The 20,003-nt window shown below is 43.7% G+C and overlaps 1 protein-coding gene across 8 annotated transcripts in view; it reads right to left on the bottom strand.

Moving 5' to 3' along the window:
• LOC110500696 (neurexin-2) overlaps positions 1-20,003 on the bottom strand; it is a 1,050,333-nt gene that overhangs the window by 404,521 nt on the left and 625,809 nt on the right. For all 8 annotated transcript variants that reach the window (XM_090214789.1, XM_090214786.1, XM_090214788.1 and 5 more), the window contains 2 exons: positions 17,931-18,104; positions 7,905-8,024 (listed from right to left, as the gene is read on the bottom strand). In XM_090214789.1, coding sequence (XP_090070915.1) covers positions 7,905-8,024; positions 17,931-18,104 — 294 coding nt within the window. The remainder of the gene's footprint in view (positions 1-7,904; positions 8,025-17,930; positions 18,105-20,003) is intronic.

Raw genomic sequence — 20,003 nt, forward strand, 5'->3', positions numbered from 1 at the left:
TCTCGCCTAATGAGACACTCGTTAATTGCTCGGGCGGGAGCCGTCTCTCCCAGGGCCCCCGTCTTACGAATGCAGCGGAAGAGACGTGAGCGGCGGCGGAGGGAATATAAACAACACCAACAATGAGATGATGAGGGGAACAGGAGAGGAGAGGAGAGAGAGAGAGAGAGAGAGAGAGAGAGAGAGAGAGAGAGAGAGAGAGAGAGAGTGACATTCTTCTAAGGTCCCTTCAGGTACACTATATATACAAAAGTATGTGGACACCCCTTGAAATTAGTGGATTCGGCTATTGCTGACAGGTGTATGAAATCGACCAGACAGCCATGTAACAGACATCAGCAGTAGAATGGCCTTACTGAAGACCTCAGTGACTTTCAACGTGGCACCATCATAGGATGCCACCTTTCCAACAAGTCAGTTCATCAAATGTCTGCCCTGCTAGAGCTGTCCCCAGTCAAGTCAAAGTGATGCTTGTGTGGCCCACACTTTGCGGCTGAGCCGTTGTTGTTCCTAGACGTTTCCACTTCACAATAACAGCCGCACACAAGCCTAAGATAACCACACACAATGCCTTCTGTGCTTCCAACCTTGTGGCAACAGTTATACTTTGTGGCAACAATATTAACAGGCCCTTTCCTGTTTCAGCACGAGAATTCCCCCGTGCACAGAGTGAGGTCTATACAGAAATGGTTTGTCGAGATTGGTTTGGACAAACTTGACTGGCCTGCACAGAGCCTTGACCACAATCCCATCAAACACCTTTTGGATGAATTGGAATGCCGACTGCGAGGCAGGCTTAATCGCCCAACCTCACAAATGTTTTATTTAACCTTTATGTAACTAGGCAAGTCAGTAAAGAACAAATTCTTATTTACAATGACGGCCTAGGAACAGTGTGTTAACTGCCTTGTTCAGGGGTAGAACAACAGATTTTTACCTTGTCAGCTCGGGGATTCGATATAACAACCTTTCCGGTTACTGGCTCAACGCTCTAACCACTAGGCTACCAGCCAACCTAATGCTCTTGCAGCTGAATGGAACGCAAGTCCCCGCAGCAATGTTCCAACATCTAGTGGAAAGCCTTCCCAGAAGACTGGAGGCTGTTATAGTAGCAAAGGGGGGACCAACTCCATATTAATGCCCAGGATTTTGGAATGAGATGTTCGTTAAGCAGTGGTGTAGTTCTGGTGAGGAGGGTTTCTTTTCTTTATCAGATCAGGGGTTCTGGGGGGACGTTTTTTTTCTGCTCTCACGACCCTGTCTACTAATGTCTTCAGCATTTACTTTAGTGTTTTTCAAGGGTAAGATGGACACAGGCAAGACTATTATCTCGTTATATGCTCTGGAGCCAGAGAGTTTCCAGGCGGTGTTTTCCATGTTAAAGTTGTGTTGAACAGAGTACGGCTGCCAAGGTTCAGGCTCGACGTTCAAATCACAGAGAGAAGAGACATCTGACCCCTCAAATTAATCTCTCTTTCATTTCAGTCTTCTCAGGAGCAGATTGGCCACTTTCAGAGACGTCCCAGTTTGGTAGAGGGGGCTGAGACCCAGTGATGATCAGTCAACGATTCCTGTCAGCGAGGCGTGATGCTACATGCATCTCAATAATCAGCTCTGATCAAGACTGCTGAGAGTTCGAGAGAATGATGCTGCTGCTGCTGGTTGGTGAGAGTTATGGCTGTTAAAGGGCTGATACTACCAATCTATTTCCTATAGACCATAAAGCCTACAATATTAGCCTAGCTAGAACATGGACTGACTGACGGATTGACAGGACTGACTCTGGGCCTATACACTTACCGCATTGCAAACTACATCACGACTCCACTCTCCCTAACAATCTTCTGCAACAGCAGGCTTGCCATGAAAATACCACAGAGTTTCTAAACCCAAAGGCGCACCATCGCGAACCTTCTGGCTTGCGAAACAGACCAAGCAGACCAGACCGCGGTTTGAGATGTCAATTAGAGAAGTGAAAAATTCTTCCTTAGTTGTTCATTTTTTCGAAATCTAAAGACACAACCTAGATTGGAGCCCATGTCTTAAGCAATTGAACTTGTTATTACTCCAACCTCGTGAAGGTGACAAACTGACACCTTTTCATTTTTGTCAAAAACAACGCAGTTCAGTGCGACCGTTAGACCCGATGGATGACGTGTGAGCTTAGCTAGCCAACATTGCCGTGACATTCCCTACAAGTGTGATCTGGGATTTCTATTGGAGAAGCAGTTTTAGCTATCTACATACAGTCTTTGATGATACCATAGAAGAAGAAGAGGGAGAGATGAAGGAGAGAGAGGAGGGAGGGAGGGAGGGAGAGAGTAGGAGGGAGGGAGATGGAGGAGAGAGAGGAGGGAGGGGGAGATGGAGGAGAGAGATGGAGGAGAGAGAAGGAGGGAGCGAGAGATGAAGGAGAGAGAGAAATAGGAGGGAGGGAGGGAGGGAGGGAGGGAGGGAGGGAGGGAGGGAGGGAGGGAGGGAGGGAGGGAGAAGAGTGTGTCTGAGAACTGCTGTGTTGCTGACCGACAAGCATGCCCTATGTGTTAGATGGCACGAAGCACCAGCAGCCGGCTATATTCGAACAACGCACCATGCAACTGAAGACACACACACACACAGAGTATTCTCTGTTCAGACTTTCGCTGAATAGAACAGAAAAAGGAGCAATCAAATCATTGGGCAGCTGCAAAACAAAGGGATCCTCTTAACTCCAGTGACTGACAAGTCCGGACGTGTCATTTCTTACAAACACAGTGTACACCCTCTGAAAACCATGGAGAAAAACATGTGAAGGACGACATGAACAGACGCAGCATCAGGTTAGCACAATGTGGCATAGACATGTACACACACGCACACACACACACACACACACACACACACACACACACGCACATACACACACGCACACACGCACATACACACACACACACACACACACACACACACACACACACACACACACACACACACACACACACACACACACACACGTGCACACCCATGCGCACAGAACGCTGAAAGCTAAGCCACACATTGCATGCACTTCCACAGCGGTGCATTCTGACTTAGTTACTGAGGAATACTGTGGAATACCAAGTGCTCCATTTATACACTATGCAGAAAAATGGACCAGTGCACCCGACACTGGCTCGGAATAACAAAGACTTTCACACAGAATGTGTATGTACGCGTGCGATACCCAGTTTCCTTTGTTTCTCTCCTTCCCACACACTCATCCAACAGAGATATCAGACGTCCACCTTCGCCAGCCTTTCCAGCTCAACATAGTGAACCCGTCACAGAGTGGGTCACTGGCAACAATACCACTCTAACCAAAAAAAACAGAGAGCCTCTCCAAAAGAACATGTCTCCAAATATCCTCTGTGGGTTGCCTTTGTTTCATTCTCAGTTGAGTTCATAGGATGGAACACTAGGAAAACTGGTGGAAAAATATGTGTTTTCGACAAACAAATGAAGAGAAGTAAACAGGTGGTTCTCTGTCTTTGGTTCAGCGTCCGACAGATAGCTGTCAATCAATCCTTCTCTCTGAAGTCTCCAATGGTCTTCCATTGTTCCTGTTATGAGGAAGCTCTCATAAATCATGCAGATAGATACAAGAGGAAACCATGAGAGAGACAGAGCAGTAGTCTCCAGTCTGGATTGTATGTGAGTTGTCTCATATATAGCATAAAACAATTATCTTTTGCCATTTATTCAAATATAACTGCCAGAAATCCTTTCCCAGCTGTCTTAGCCCCAAAACTGAGTAACTCTGTAGTCAGACTCAAACGAGCAGAGCACGTAGAGTGTAAAAGTAAAATCTGAGTCTGTGAGGAGAATGCCTAATGCTAGAAGTGTGTGACCAAAGCACTGAAAATATCACATCTCCTATGCATTAGAAGAACTGCCGGAGGGCTTGGGCCTCAACAACAGGCGTCAGAACAGCCCTTAGAACAGCTAACCTGGGCACTTCCCATTTTATCGCCCACAGCCTCCACATGTCACACCATGTTATGTCCACCAGGGAACAAAGGTGTGTGAATCTTCAAAGAGACTTACCTTCAGATAGAATGTGACCTATCCCATGCCAGTAACGGCGTCAGCCTCTGTAGAGCTTATCATGCAATAAAGATGATTGGATTAATGAGGACATTGAAATGTCTAGCCGTGTTTTTGTCCAGGCGTCTTGTTTCTGTGGTAATTTAGTGGTTTGTGGGAAATATTATCAAACATCACTGTCAAATATTGTGTGGTAAATAGCCGACAACAACAGTCTCTCCCGGCAGTTTTCTAGTAAATCCATATGCCTCATCTGTGTTCATAATCGGTGAGTGGAGCAACAGCGCTAGTTGACATCCAGGCTAGCGTAGGATTATAATTGAGTGCACTCTTGAAATGTAAAGATACTTTAGAAAAGAAGCCTCTCCTGCCCAAAGTAAGGAGTCGGAAACAACTGGATACATCTAGCTGTTAATCGGTCTCTCTACCAACCAAAACATGTGTGAGTGTTTTGGTGTGTGTCTTGCTCACCCCTTTCATGTGAGCGAGGCTCATCTCCTTTGTGGCCATCTGGCTATAGTGATAAAACACGCCGGGTGGAAGTCACACACACACACACACACACACACACACACACACACACACACACACACACACACACACACACACACACACACTGGCTTCCACAGTTCTAAGGCCTCACTCCTCTTTACAGCCAACAAGGGGGCCTGGACGGAGGACCACAAAGAGCAGGCCAGGGAGAATCAATATGTTAATTTAAGACTGGAATTAAAAAAAGGCCTGAAATCCTTCCATTCTTTAAGCTTCTTTGAGGAGAATTCTATTGATTTTCATATCTCTTTTTAGGGGTGGTGGGTGGATGCGTGTGGAGGGTGAGCAGTGAGGGGTCACGGTGTGTGTCTGAGCAGGCGTTTGAGTGAGTGTTTGCCTGTCTCAGTATGTCACTGGGGCAGATAACATAATTGCTCATCTCTGACTGTGTATGTGATCAAGACTGCAGTCACATGTGTAGCTGTGCTTATGAGATTCATTTTATTCTCAGGTACATTTCAACGAGCGTGCACGCTGCACTGCAGAATACTAAACACACTCTAGTGGCAGAGCAAGAGACCAAATATATAGTACCACACTGTTTGAGGAAAGGATTTGTGTGTGTGTGTGTGTGTGTGTGTGTGTGTGTGTGTGTGTGTGTGTGTGTGTGTGTGTGTGTGTGTGTGTGTGTGTGTGTGTGTGTGTGTGTGTGTGTGTGTGTGTACGCATGCTTGTTTAAAGTAAATATAAAGGCACCTTAAACATAAAGGCACCTTAAATATAAAGGCACCTTAAATATAAAGGCACCTTAAATATAAAGGCACCTTAAATATAAAGGCACCTTATATATAAAGGCACCTTACATATAAAGGCACCTTACATATAAAGGCACCTTAAATATAAAGGCACCTTACATATAAAGGCACCTTAAACATAAAGGCACCTTACATATAAAGGCACCTTAAATATAAAGGCACCTTAAATATAAAGGCACCTTAAATATAAAGGCACCTTAAATATAAAGGCACCTTACATATAAAGGCACCTTACATATAAAGGCACCTTACATATAAAGGCACCTTACATATAAAGGCACCTTACATATAAAGGCACCTTAAACATAAAGGCACCTTACATATAAAGGCACCTTACATATAAAGGCACCTTACATATAAAGGCACCTTACATATAAAGGCACCTTACATATAAAGGCACCTTACATATAAAGGCACCTTACATATAAAGGCACCTTACATATAAAGGCACCTTACATATAAAGAAACCTTGAAAGTTATTCAAATGCTCAACACCTGCTCTTTTCTAAAGCATAACACACGTTATCAGTGAAAATGCTTTTCTTTTCAAACCGATGGCTGGGAAGTCATTCGAGAACACATACAATGATACCTGAAGTTTAGCCACTCTATGGCCTAGGGCGAATGCAGGAGAAGAATCATGAACTATTGAGAGTACATTGTAATCCGCACACTGGTTCAGAGTAGTTACAGTACACTTCTAAACAGTCACTATTTTCAGATTCACAATGGTATGCATAGGCACAAAGAGTTGGAGAACGTCAGGGGCTCGTACACAGTCCTACCTTGCATTGGTGGAGAAAGGAAAATTCCTTGAAAAGTGACACATTACGTCTTCAAATCAGTGTTACACAAGCCAAGAAAGCTGAAGGATAGACGTCTTCAAATCAGATAACAAGACAGAATAGGAACTTGAATGTCACTGAGAACAAATATATTCCAGTGAAAGAACGGTAAAGGAGAGGTTTTTGTCTCTGCTCAAAGGCGGCGGTAAAGGATGTCTCTTCGGCTTTTTAGAACGCTATGGAAGAAACAGACAGGAACACAACAGCAGCACACAACACAACCATGCAGATAGTCAAGCTTATTAGTATATGGTCGGAGGAGAGAAGAGAAGTGAGACCTAGCCAGCAGCCAATAGCACTCTCAGTTTAATATATATTATAATATATGAAGGTGTCTGAGCCGACCTGAAAAAGACCTTTCAGACATCAAACTTATACATCTCAAAATCAAATGTTAAGAAAAATAAAACCTGCTTTGCCCTTCAAAAGTTATCCTAATTGTGGCTGATTATTGTTGAGAATGTTTCGCAACAGCACAAGCAATGGTCAGCAAACCAAAGGGATAGGGGCCTACTAGCGAGGCGCAGAGGTCCAGTGACCTAGTGTGCTGCGTCTCTGTTGGAAGCCGCTGATTGATGAAAGTCTGCCATTAGACAGTCAGTAGAACTGGTTTAATCAGAAATAAATGACTCCCTCAGTGTTAGTCCTCACTCTTCAGTCACCGGTTAGGTCATTTTAGCTCTACACTATAGAGGATACCATTAGACAAGATAATGTCAATGTCGATATTCTCTTGGTTAGGCGGATGGTGAATAGACTTTGTAGTCGGTATGAAACATTGGTTTTACTGGGTGCTACGTCAGGTGGTAGCAATTGCTATAGAACGAGCTTGATCTCTAGGAGATATTATGGTTGTCGGTAAATGTGTAGAGACTTTGGGGCTGGCTGCTGGAGGGATTGCTCTCTCTCTCTACCCACACACACACACACACACACACACACACACACACACACACATGTTCACCACTCTCGTTGGCCGCTTCTGGGCATCTCAGCCGGCCTCAGCACCACAAACACCAATCTCTCCAATCTTTAAAAATAAATCTGGATATTAAACTCACTAATAGCCCCACTGACACTTTGCTGAGCTAGGAGAGCATAGGCATCGGCGTGCCTCTCTTCCCCTCTCCTCCAATTATTCTACCCTCAAACTCATCACAGGCAAGATAAGAGGAGGTCAATATGGATCTAAGTTTAACTCCTTAATAAGATAACAAAGTAAACCCACTGCTCTATGAACCTTGGACCGTATCTCTCTGGCCGTGTTCTAGATGAATTTAGCCTGTGGGGGATATGGATAGAATGCTAACTCACTCCAAATGAGCCTCTCATACTAACAAGCGTTCATATCTTAATGTGTCACTAGGGAGGTGCCAGAGAGCTATCAAACACAGACCCAAAAGATACTGCAAACCAAGCACGACATACTGTATATCACCTGCAACTGAAAGTAGTCTATACCCATTTATAAACTGGGTAGTTCGAGCCCTGAATGCTGATTCCGTGTTGCGTTGTGCCTAAGAACAGCCCTTAGCCGTGGTATATTGGCCATATACCACACCCCCTAGGGGCTTATTGCTTAAATACAACCAGACCACTCTACACAACACAACACTTACACAACCTACACACAACCTTCACACAACATACACAACCTTCACACAACCCAGCACGGCGATGTTGTACTCACGGTCGCTACAGAAGGAGCCTCCATAGGACGTCATGGTGCAGTCGCAGGAGAAGCCCTCCCACTGCTGGAGACACACCCCCTGATTGTAGCAGGAGTCCTCCGTACAGGTGGTGCTAGGTCCTGGGGGGATTGGATGGAGAACAAGGTCATTGTACACTCATACATTTGTTGTATGTCAATCTATGTGAGGACATTGGAAAATAACTGTAATCATAAATCCTAAGGCTCAGGCAACATTTGCACTGAGCTAAAGGGTAGAGATTCCGCTTTCAATGTGCGGGACTCTAACCCGGAAGCTCATAAAAAATCCTGCTATGCCCTCCGGCGAACCATCAAACAGGAAAAGTGTCAATACAGAGCTAAGATTGAATCGTACTACACCGGCACCGACCCTCGTCTTGTGTGGCAGGGCTTGCAAACATTTACAGACTACAAAGGGAAGCACAGCCGCGAGCTGCCCAGTGACAAGAGCCTACCAGACAAACTAAATCACTTCTATGCTCACTTCAAGGCAAGCAACACAGAGGCATGCATGAGAGCATCAGCTGTTCCGGACTAATGTGTGATCACGCTCTCCATAGCCGACGTGAGTAAGACCTTTAAACAGGTCAACATTCACAAGGCTGCGGGGCCAGACAGATTACTAGGATGTGTGCTCCGGGCATGTCTTGACTAACTGGCAGGTGTCTTCACCGACATTTTCAACATGTCCCTGATTGAGTTTGTAATACCAACATGTTTCAAGCAGACCACCATAATCCCTGTGCCCAAGAAAGGCAACCTGCCTAAATGACAACTAACCCGTAGAACTCACGTCCGTAGCCATGAAGTGCTATGAAAGGCTGGTAATGGCTCACATCAACACCATTATCCCAGAAACCTTAGACCCACTCCAATTTGCATACTCCCCAAACAGATCCACAGATGATGCAATCTCTATTGCACTCCACACTGCCCTTTCCCACCTGGACAAAAGAAACACCTACGTGAGAATGCTATTCATTGACTACATTTCAGCGTTCAACACCATAGTGCCCTCAAAGCTCATCACTAAGCTAAGGATCCTGGGACTAAACACCTCGCTCTTTAACTGGATCCTGGACTTCCTGACGGGCCACCTCCAGGTGGTGAGGGTAGGTAGCAACACATCTGCCATGCTGATCCTCAACACTGGAGCCCCTCAAGGGTGTGTGCTCAGTCCCCTCCTGTACTCCCTGTTCACCCACGACTGCGTGGCCAGGCACGACTCCAACACCATCATTAAGTTTGTGGACGACACAACAGTGGTAGGCCTGATCACCGACAATGACGAGACAGAATGACGATTGTGCCAGAATAACAACCTATCCCTCAACGTAACCAAGACTAAGGAGATGATTGTGGACTACAGGAAACGGAGGAACAAGCACGCCCCCGTTCTCGTAGAGGAGCAGGTTGAGAGCTTCAAGTTCCTTGGTGTCCACATCACCAACAAACCCTTAATTGTCGAAACACACCAAGACAGTCATGAAGAGGGCACGACAGAGCCTATTCCCCCTCAGGAAACTAAAAAGATTTTGCATGGAGATTTTGCATTCAGATCCTCAAAAGGTTCCACAGCTGCAACATCGAGAGCATCCTGACTGGTTGCATCACTGCCTGGTACGGCAACTGCTTGGCCTCCGACCGCACGGCACTACAGAGGGTAGTGCGTACGGCCCAGTACATCACTGGGCCTAAGCTGCCGCCATCCAGGACCTCTACACCAGGAGGTGTCAGAGAAAGGCCCTAAAAATGGTCCAAGTCCCCAGCCACCCCAGTCATAGACTGTTCTCTCTACAACCGCATGGCAAGTGGTACCGGAGCGTAAGTGCATAGTCACTTTAACTATACACTCATGTACATACTACCTCAACTAGCCCGACTAACCGGTGCCCCTGCACATTGGCTACCCGGACTATCTGCATTGTGTCCCGCCACCCCCCACCCGCCAACCTCTTTTTTACGCTACTGCTACTCTCTGTTTATCATATACGCATAGTCACTTTAACCATACCTACATGTACTGTACATACTACCTCAATCAGCCTGACTAACCGCTGCCTGTATATAGCCTCTCTACTGTATATAGCCTCTCTACTGTATATAGCCTCTCTACTGTATATAGCCTCTCTACTGTATATAGCCTCTCTACTGTATAAAGCCTCTCTACTGTATATAGCCTCTCTACTGTATATAGCCTCATTACTGTATATAGCCTCTCTACTGTATATAGCCTCTCTACTGTATATAGCCTCTCTACTGTATATAGCCTCTCTACTGTATATAGCATCTCTACTGTATAAAGCCTCTCTACTGTATATAGCCTCTCTACTGTATAAAGCCTCTCTACTGTATATAGCCTCTCAACTGTATATAGCCTCTCTACTGTATATAGCCTCGTTACTGTATATAGCCTCTCTACTGTATATAGCCTCTCTACTGTATATAGCCTCGCTACTGTATATAGCCTCTCTACTGTATATAGCCTCTCTACTGTATATAGCCTCTCTACTGTATATAGCCTCGCTACTGTATATAGCCTCGCTACTGTATATAGCCTTTCTACTGTATATAGCCTCTCTACTGTATATAGCCTCTCTACTGTATATAGCCTCGTTACTGTATATAGCCTCTCTACTGTATATAGCCTCTCTACTGTATATAGCCTCGTTACTGTATATAGCCTCTCTACTGTATATAGCCTCTCTACTGTATATAGCCTCTCTACTGTATATAGCCTCCCTACTGTATATAGCCTCTCTACTGTATATCGCCTCCCTACTGTATATAGCCTTCCTACTGTATATAGCCTCTCTACTGTATATAGCCTCTCTACTGTATATAGCCTCACTACTGTATATAGCCTCTCTACTGTATATAGCCTCTCTACTGTATATCGCCTCCCTACTGTATATAGCCTTCCTACTGTATATAGCCTCTCTACTGTATATAGCCTCTCTACTGTATATAGCCTCTCTACTGTATATAGCCTCTCTACTGTATATAGCCTCCCTACTGTATATAGCCTCTCTACTGTATATAGCCTCTCTACTGTATATAGCCTCTCTACTGTATATAGCCTCTCTACTGTATATAGCCTCTCTACTGTATATAGCCTCCCTACTGTATATAGCCTCTCTACTGTATATAGCCTCGTTACTGTATATAGCCTCTCTCCTGTATATAGCCTCTCTACTGTATATAGCCTCTCTACTGTATATAGCCTCTCTACTGTATATAGCCTCTCTACTGTATATAGCCTCCCTACTGTATATAGCCTCTCTACTGTATATAGCCTCGTTACTGTATATAGCATCTCTCCTGTATATAGCCTCTCTACTGTATATAGCCTCTCTACTGTATATAGCCTCTCTACTGTATATAACCTCTCTACTGTATATAGCCTCGTTACTGTATATAGCCTCTCTCCTGTATATAGCCTCTCTACTGTATATAGCCTCTCTACTGTATATAGCCTCTCTACTGTATATAGCCTCTCTACTGTATATAACCTCTCTACTGTATATAACCTCTCTACTGTATATAACCTCTCTACTGTATATAGCCTCCCTACTGTATATAGCCTCTCTACTGTATATAGCCTCTCTACTGTATATAGCCTCTCTACTGTATATAACCTCTCTACTGTATATAACCTCTCTACTGTATATAGCCTCTCTACTGTATATAGCCTCTCTACTGTATATAACCTCTCTACTGTATATAACCTCTCTACTGTATATAGCCTCTCTACTGTATATAGCCTCTCTACTGTATATAGCCTCTCTACTGTATATAGCCTCTCTACTGTATATAACCTCTCTACTGTATATAGCCTCTCTACTGTATATAGCCTCTCTACTGTATATAGCCTCTCTACTGTATATAGCCTCTCTACTGTATATAGCCTCTCTACTGTATATAACCTCTCTACTGTATATAGCCTCTCTACTGTATATAGCCTCTCTACTGTATATAACCTCTCTACTGTATATAGCCTCTCTACTGTATATAGCCTCTCTACTGTATATAGCCTCTCTACTGTATATAGCCTCTCTACTGTATATAGCCTCGCTAATGTTTTTTTTTTCTTTTTTTTTTACAGCTGTTTTTATTTCTTTACCTATCTATTGTTCACCTAATATATATTTTTTTACTTAAAAATTGCTTTGTTGGTTAAAGCCTGAAAGTAAGCGTTTCACTGTAAGGTTGTATTTGGCGCACGTGACATATACACTTTGATTTGATTTGAAGATGTCAATATATACATCTATACTGTTTTTTGTCAATGTGGGCAAACTGTAATCCTCTGTAGGGTACTCAGGGGGAACAGGTTCAATACATGTAATGTATGTCACTCTGGAGAAGAGCGTCTGCTACTAAAACGTCAAATGTAATGACATAAAGACCTGTTTATGTCAATATGGGAATATAGGGGACTAACTGTAATCATATCCATAACATGGGTTATTTGGTCCATTGTGATTTAATCAAGGTTGGTCAAAAAGTCTTAAAGCTGAATTTAATATTTATTCTGGGTTTAAACCTGAATTCCAGGTAGTCATTTAACTGGGAGTCATATTAGTTGATTTGAATGTTGAAAGAGTGGGGAATGTTCGGGTCGAACCGAGTTGAAAGAGAAAGGGGACTTAACAATGACATGGATGGCTGTGCTCATTAAAATTCTCCAATTAGAAAAAGCAACTATTGTAATTTCTCAGCGGAGTTCCCGAGCACATGAGAGTGATAAGTGAATTGCATGTTAGCCAGGAGGTATTCAAAACAACTGTGCCTCTGTTATCAAACCCATTAATACCTGCTGATGCTTCAGATTACCAATGACCCATAGAAAACCATAGCTGGATAATTAACAGGTAGACCTTCCATGTCACTTGCATTTAGTATGTGATTAAAAAAACAAGTAATGAAAGCTTAATTTATTATTCAACAGGCAAATATGTTCTTAATTAAATCATAAGCCTGACTTAGATTATAGTTTTTTTTGTTCAATGGCCGGCGCTCTAAAAATAAGTTATTTAAGATGATCAGTTAAAAGAAGCTTGATCTTTTGGACAGAAAAGTGACAGACCATTTAGGGAGAACTAACATATTATGAAGTCAATTAGTCAAATACACTTACAAAGCATGCACAGTCATTTATTTCAAAAGATGTTACTATTTACACGTCTTAAGAGCAGACCAATTAAGCCAAAACTTTGAAATGTATAAGAGCGCAGGTCATTTCCTCAATGTTATTCCAAAATGGCCACTTTAAAGGAGATGTCGTCATTTTATCACTTCCTGTTTTAATTGCCCGCTGCTGTGATTACTCCATCAATCAGGTCTTAATACATGAACCCTAGAGTCTCTAATTAAACATTTTGCTATAATTATTATTGAAGTCAATCACAATATTATCACAGTGTTACACACTATTGATCAGCTGCTGCAACAACAACAACCATGGTGTATGGTTCAGAATTTTGTTTAGCACCTTTTGAGTAAGAGGTTGTAAACTTGTCATTGAGATGCCTTGTATTTGGTGTGAGCAGTGGAGTTGTAAACTTGTCATAAAAAAATACACTATGCAGTGCATTCGGGAAAGATTCAGACCTCTTTTCCACATTTAGTTACTTTACAGTCTTATTCTAAAATGGATTAAATAGTCATCAATCTACACACAATAACCCATAACGACAAAGCAAAAACAATTTCTTAGATTTTTTTTGCAAATGTATGAAATAAAAACAACTGAAATATCACATTTAAATAAGTATTCAGACGCTTTACTCAGTACTTTGTTGAAGCACCTTGGTCAGCGATTACAGCCTTGAGTCTTCTTGGGTATGACGTTACAAGCTTGGCACACCTGTATTTGGGGAGTTTCTCCTATTCTTCTCTGCAGATCCTCTCAAGCTCTGTCAGGTTGTATGGGGAGCGTCGCAGCACAGTTATTTTCAGGTCTTTTCAGAGTTGTTCGATCGGATTCAAGTCCGGGCTCTGGCTGGGTCACTCAAGGCCCTTCTCCCCTGATTGCTCAGTTTGTCCGGGCATCCAGCTCTAGGTAGAGTCTTGGTGGTTCCAAACGTCTTCATTTGAAGAAGGATGCAGGCCACTGTGTTCTTGGGGACCTTCAATGCTGCAGAATTGTTTTGGTACCCTTCCCCAGATCTGTGCCTCGACACAATCCTGTCTCTGAGCTCTGTGGACAATTCCTTCAACCTCATGGATTGGTTTTTGCTCTGACATGCACTGCCAACTGTGGGACCTTATATAGACAGGTGTGTGCCTTTCCAAATCATGTCCTATCAATTGAATTTACCACAGGTGGACTCCAATCAGGTTGTAGAAACATCTCAATAATGATCAATGGAAACCAGACGATCCTGAGCTCAAATTCGAGTCTCATAGCAAAGGGTCTGAGTACTTATGTAAATAAGGTATTCGTGCTATAACCTGTTTTAGCGTTGTAATTATGGGGTGTCCACTAATGTGGAAAAAGTCAAGGGGTCTGAATACTTTCCGAATGCACTGTATGGACAAATGTTTCTGGACACCCTTCAAATTCATGGTTAGGCTATTTCAGCCACACCCGTTGCTGACAGGTATACCAAATGGAGCACACAGCTATGCAATCTCTATAGACAAACATTGGCAGTAGAAAAGCCTCACTGAAGAGCTCAGTGACTTTGAACATGGCACCGTCATAGGATGCCACCTTTCCAACAAGTCAGTTTGTCAAATTTCTGCCCTGTTAGAGCTGCCCCGGTCGCCTGTAAGGGCTGTTATTTTGAAATGGAAATGTTTAAGAGAAACAACAGCTCAGACACAAAGTGGTAGGCCACACAAGCTCACAGAACGGGACCGCCGAGTGCTAAAAATCGCCTGTCATCGTTTGCCTCTGGAAGGTCAGCACAGGTCGGTAGCTTCATGAAATGTGTTTCCATTGCCACACACAAGCCTAAGATCATCATTCAATGCTAAAAGTCGTCTGGAGAGGTGTAAAGCTCGCCACCATTGGAAACGCGTTCTCTGGAGTGATCCCGCTTTACCATCTGGCAGTCAATCAGATTAATCTGAGTTTGGCAGATGCCAGGAGAACGTTACCAGCCCCAATACATACTGCCAACTGTAAGGCCCCTTAGTTTCAGTGAAGGGAAGTCTTAGCGCTAAAGCATACATTGACGTTCTAGACCATTCTGTACTTCCAACATTGTGACAACAGTTTGGGGAAGGCCCTTTCCTGTTTCAGCATAACAACGCCCCCATGCAAAAAGCAAGGTCCATGCAGAAATGGTTTGTCGAGATCGGTGTGTGGAAGAACTTGACTGGCCTCAACCCCTTCGAACACCGAACGCCGACTGCGAGCCAGATCTAATCGCCCAACATCAGTGCCCGACCTCACTAATGCTATGGTGGTTGAATGGAAGCAAGTCCCCGCAGCAATGTTCCAACATCTAGTGGAAAGCCTTCCCAGAAGAGTGGAAGCTGTTATAACAGCAAAGAGGGGGCCAACTCCATATTAATGCCCATGATTTTGGAATGAGATGTTTGACGTTCCACATACTTTTGGTCATGTAGTGTACCCCCTTCTGTTAAAAGCTGTAGCTCTGTCTTATTAAAGGAGCTGGATGACTGAGCAGCATATTAGCTGCTAGGGCACTAACAATCTTGTTGTGTAACCCACCTTAACACTGACATGACTACTGTACCTGGAGCTAACAGCTGGAGAGAGAATGAGACATCTGGGTACCTGCAACTCCTCCTTCTTCCACTTCCACATTCTCTCTCCCCCCTCTCTCTTTCTTTCTCCCTCCCTCCCTCCCTCCCTCCCTCCCTCCCTCCCTCTCTCTCCCCCCCCTCTCTCTCTCTCCCCTCCCTCCCTTCCCCTCTCTCTCTCTCTCCCTCCCTCCCTCCCCTTCCCTCTGTCCGTCTCCCTGTCTCTTTCCGTTTCCCTCTGTCACCATGCCTCTCCATTTCTCCCTCCCTCCCCTCTCCCTTCCTCCCTCCTCACTCCCTTCCTCTTGCCCTCCATCTCTTCCACCTCTGTCTGCCTCTCAAGTCCCAGACGTGAGTCAGCAACTCAGCATAGTTAGGAACAGAGAGTGAATAGTTGTTCTCTGCTCCCGCTGTTGTAGGAAGGGATCAGTGGAGTCAGGCAGCTACAGGAGAACAAGGTGCCCCTGCCGACATACAGCTTAGAGGGGCTGAATACTGTTAGAATGTCCATGACATACAGTATAGTTCAGTTGGGGATCTGTGTGTGCTTTTGTCAACTCCTATGTAATTTGTTGTCTTATTGTCGTGCCATAGCCCTAGATGTTTGCCATGACAACGGAAGAACAACCCAGTCTGCCACAAGGAAAAACTATGAGTAGTAATTTTCATTTTTGAAATTATTTATACTTAAACTTTTGATACTTAACTATATTTTAGCAATTACATTTACTTTGGATACTTAAGTATACTGTATTTAAAACTAATACTTTTTTCGATTTTTACTCAAGTATTATTTTACTGGGTAACTTTCACTTTTACTTGAATCATTTTCTATTAAGGTATCTACTTTAACTCAAGTATGACAATTAGGTACTTTTTCAATCACTGATTACCTCTTACTACCAGCCATTTGAGAGTTCAGGGGAGTAGATGTGATAGTCTAATGCAGTTTTAGATATCTGTTAAGAAGGACGTAATTGCAACGTATAACTTTAGGCAGGTAATAAGGCTGGCAGGGGTGGCTGTGTTCGCATTTAGACACCAAGCGGTGCCGGGACCTCTGGGAAATCAGTGGCGCTCTCTTGAAGCCACACGCCACAGACAGTATGAACACTGCTGCCATTACAGCCTGCAGGCGTCACAAACACAATTAACTAGCCGCCAGAGAGCCGCCAAAACACTGGTGACGTCACCCAGTCCAACGTCCCGCTGCCAAAAAGCTGAGCCCCTTCCAAATGGAGGATTGATGAGTCTATGCTACAGTGAGCGCTGCAGGGTGGTTAAGATTAGCTACCGACAATAACATTAGAGGCAGAGATACCTCCCGTAGGTTTTATGGTGCAATAGACTGGATATACAGTGGAGAGGAGACTGTAAAGAGTGAGTCTTAGAGTGGGGTCTAACTGTATATTCTGGGTATTACTGCCGAAGAAGGAGCTATGAGTTACTGCAGGAGTCCAACTTCAGAAGCTCTTGTATATGATAAGACTGGGAAGAAAACAGATGGGGTGTTAAAGACTGATGAGGCTGCCTGGGTGAATGCCAAGTGTGTACGCGCGTGTGTGTGTGTGTGTGTGTGTGTGTGTGTGTGTGTGTGTGTGTGTGTGTGTGTGTGGAGGAATTCATGCACCTATTATCTTAGCTGGGGTATAAAAGGAAAGGGAAAGGGGGATACCTAGTAAAGAACGTGGGGATGGAGGTCGGAGAATTTTGACTTTTTCCAAACACCTGCAATCTAAAGCCATAATCATCATGCATAATTCGATGTAAAAACAAAATGGTCTATTTTTCTGCGTAGGTTATCTAAGCATACCTCCTTATCTGTTCATTTGTCATTTTAATGAGAGTGTCATTCTGAATATACTGCTCTAACACACCGAGATTAATACATCCACATTACAACACCGTATATGGGATCGAGACACACATCATCAATACAGGCACATATCATGGATTCAAAATGTCTACATAAATATCATGATATTATCACAAAGTGCCAGATTACATTAACACCGAGTATTTTTCAACATATCTCAGCAAACCTCTTGATCGGTCTGTATCTTCCTGACTGGTGGTTCTTTTTATAAAGAAACTAAAATGCTTCTCTGCTAAAATATTGGTAAAAGATTGAAGTACATTAAGTTATTGCTTGCTTTTCTAAAGTCTACCAACCTTGCCAGCAGGCATGCCAGCTAAGATAGTTAGACAAGCTACTCTAACGTGATTAATACGCTGAACGTGCCCTTGTGCACCCTATGACACCTCTGTGTGCGAGCGTCAACTCACCGTCGCAGCCTCGCTCCACCTGGTCCATCCTGTGGAGGGCGTCTGCGATCAGGTCTGGTAGTTTCCCGTTGAGGTCCACTGAGGCTAGGCAGCCCTGGTACCCGTCCCGGGACGCGATCAGCTTGGGCAGACTGTTGTACATGCTCTTCCCCACGCCACCGATGTACAGCTCCCCTGGAGTGGACAACAACCAAACAGCAATATTAAAAAGCTGTCCAGCATTAATTCACACTTGCATTGTAGAATCTCCATGGTGAGATTTCTCAGGATGATGACAAGAACCGTATATTACATGGCAAGTCTTACTGTATGTGTGGTCTTCCATCACAAGTCTTACAGTATGTGTGGTCTTCCATCACAAGTCTTACTGTATGTGTGGTCTTCCATCACAAGTCTTACTGTATGTGTGGTCTTCCATCACAAGTCTTACAGTATGTGTGGTCTTCCATCACAAGTCTTACTGTATGTGTGGTCTTCCATCACAAGTCTAACTGTATGTGTGGTCTTCCATCACAAGTCTTAATGTATGTGTGGTCTTCCATCACAAGTCTTACTGTATGTGTGGTCTTCCATCAAAAGTCTAACTGTATGTGTGGTCTTCCATCACAAGTCTTACAATATGTGTGGTCTTCCATCAAAAGTCTTACTGTATGTGTGGTCTTCCATCACAAGTCTAACTGTATGTGTGGTCTTCCATCACAAGTCTTAATGTATGTGTGGTCTTCCATCACAAGTCTTACAGTATGTGTGGTCTTCCATCACAAGTCTTACTGTATGTGTGGTCTTCCATCACAAGTCTAACTGTATGTGTGGTCTTCCATCACAAGTCTTAATGTATGTGTGGTCTTCCATCACAAGTCTTACTGTATGTGTGGTCTTCCATCAAAAGTCTAACTGTATGTGTGGTCTTCCATCACAAGTCTTACAATATGTGTGGTCTTCCATCACAAGTCTTACTGTATGTGTGGTCTTCCATCACAAGTCTTACAGTATGTGTGGTCTTCCATCACAAGTCTTACTGTATGTGTGGTCTTCCATCACAAGTCTTACTGTATGTGTGGTCATCCATCACAAGTCTTACAGTATGTGTGGTCTTCCATCACAAGTCTTACTGTATGTGTGGTCTTCCATCACAAGTCTAACTGTATGTGTGGTCTTCCATCACAAGTCTTAATGTATGTGTGGTCTTCCATCACAAGTCTTAATGTATGTGTGGTCTTCCATCAAAAGTCTAACTGTATGTGTGGTCTTCCATCAAAAGTCTTACTGTATGTGTGGTCTTCCATCACAAGTCTTACTGTATGTGTGGTCTTCCATCACAAGTCTAACTGTATGTGTGGTCTTCCATCACAAGTCTTAATGTATGTGTGGTCTTCCATCACAAGTCTTACAGTATGTGTGGTCTTCCATCACAAGTCTTACTGTATGTGTGGTCTTCCATCACAAGTCTAACTGTATGTGTGGTCTTCCATCACAAGTCTTAATGTATGTGTGGTCTTCCATCACAAGTCTTACTGTATGTGTGGTCTTCCATCAAAAGTCTAACTGTATGTGTGGTCTTCCATCACAAGTCTTACAATATGTGTGGTCTTCCATCAAAAGTCTTACTGTATGTGTGGTCTTCCATCACAAGTCTTACTGTATGTTTGGTCTTCCATCAAAAGTCTAACTGTATGTGTGGTCTTCCATCACAAGTCTTACTGTATGTGTGGTCTTCCATCACCAGTCTTACTGTATGTGTGGTCTTCCATCACAAGTCTTACTGTATGTGTGGTCTTCCATCACAAGTCTTACTGTATGTGTGGTCTTCCATCACAAGTCAAGTTCAAGATTCAGGGTCATTTTACAGGTGAATGTTACTGGCCTGAAGGAAGAAATTATCAGCCCAATAATAAAACTGTCATGTTATTGCATCTGATTCTTGAGTGTTTCATGTGCTGGCAGCTGGCTGAAAAAGTTGGCTATACTTAAGAAATAAGGCACGAGGGGGTGTGGTATATGGCCAATATACCACGGCTAAGGGCTGTGTCCAGGCACTCCGCGATGCGTTGTGCAAAAGAACAGCCCTTAGCC

Source organism: Oncorhynchus mykiss, chromosome 21, assembly GCF_057628025.1.
Source record: "Oncorhynchus mykiss isolate SJ-2025 chromosome 21, ASM5762802v1, whole genome shotgun sequence".
Lineage (NCBI taxonomy): Eukaryota > Metazoa > Chordata > Actinopteri > Salmoniformes > Salmonidae > Oncorhynchus > Oncorhynchus mykiss.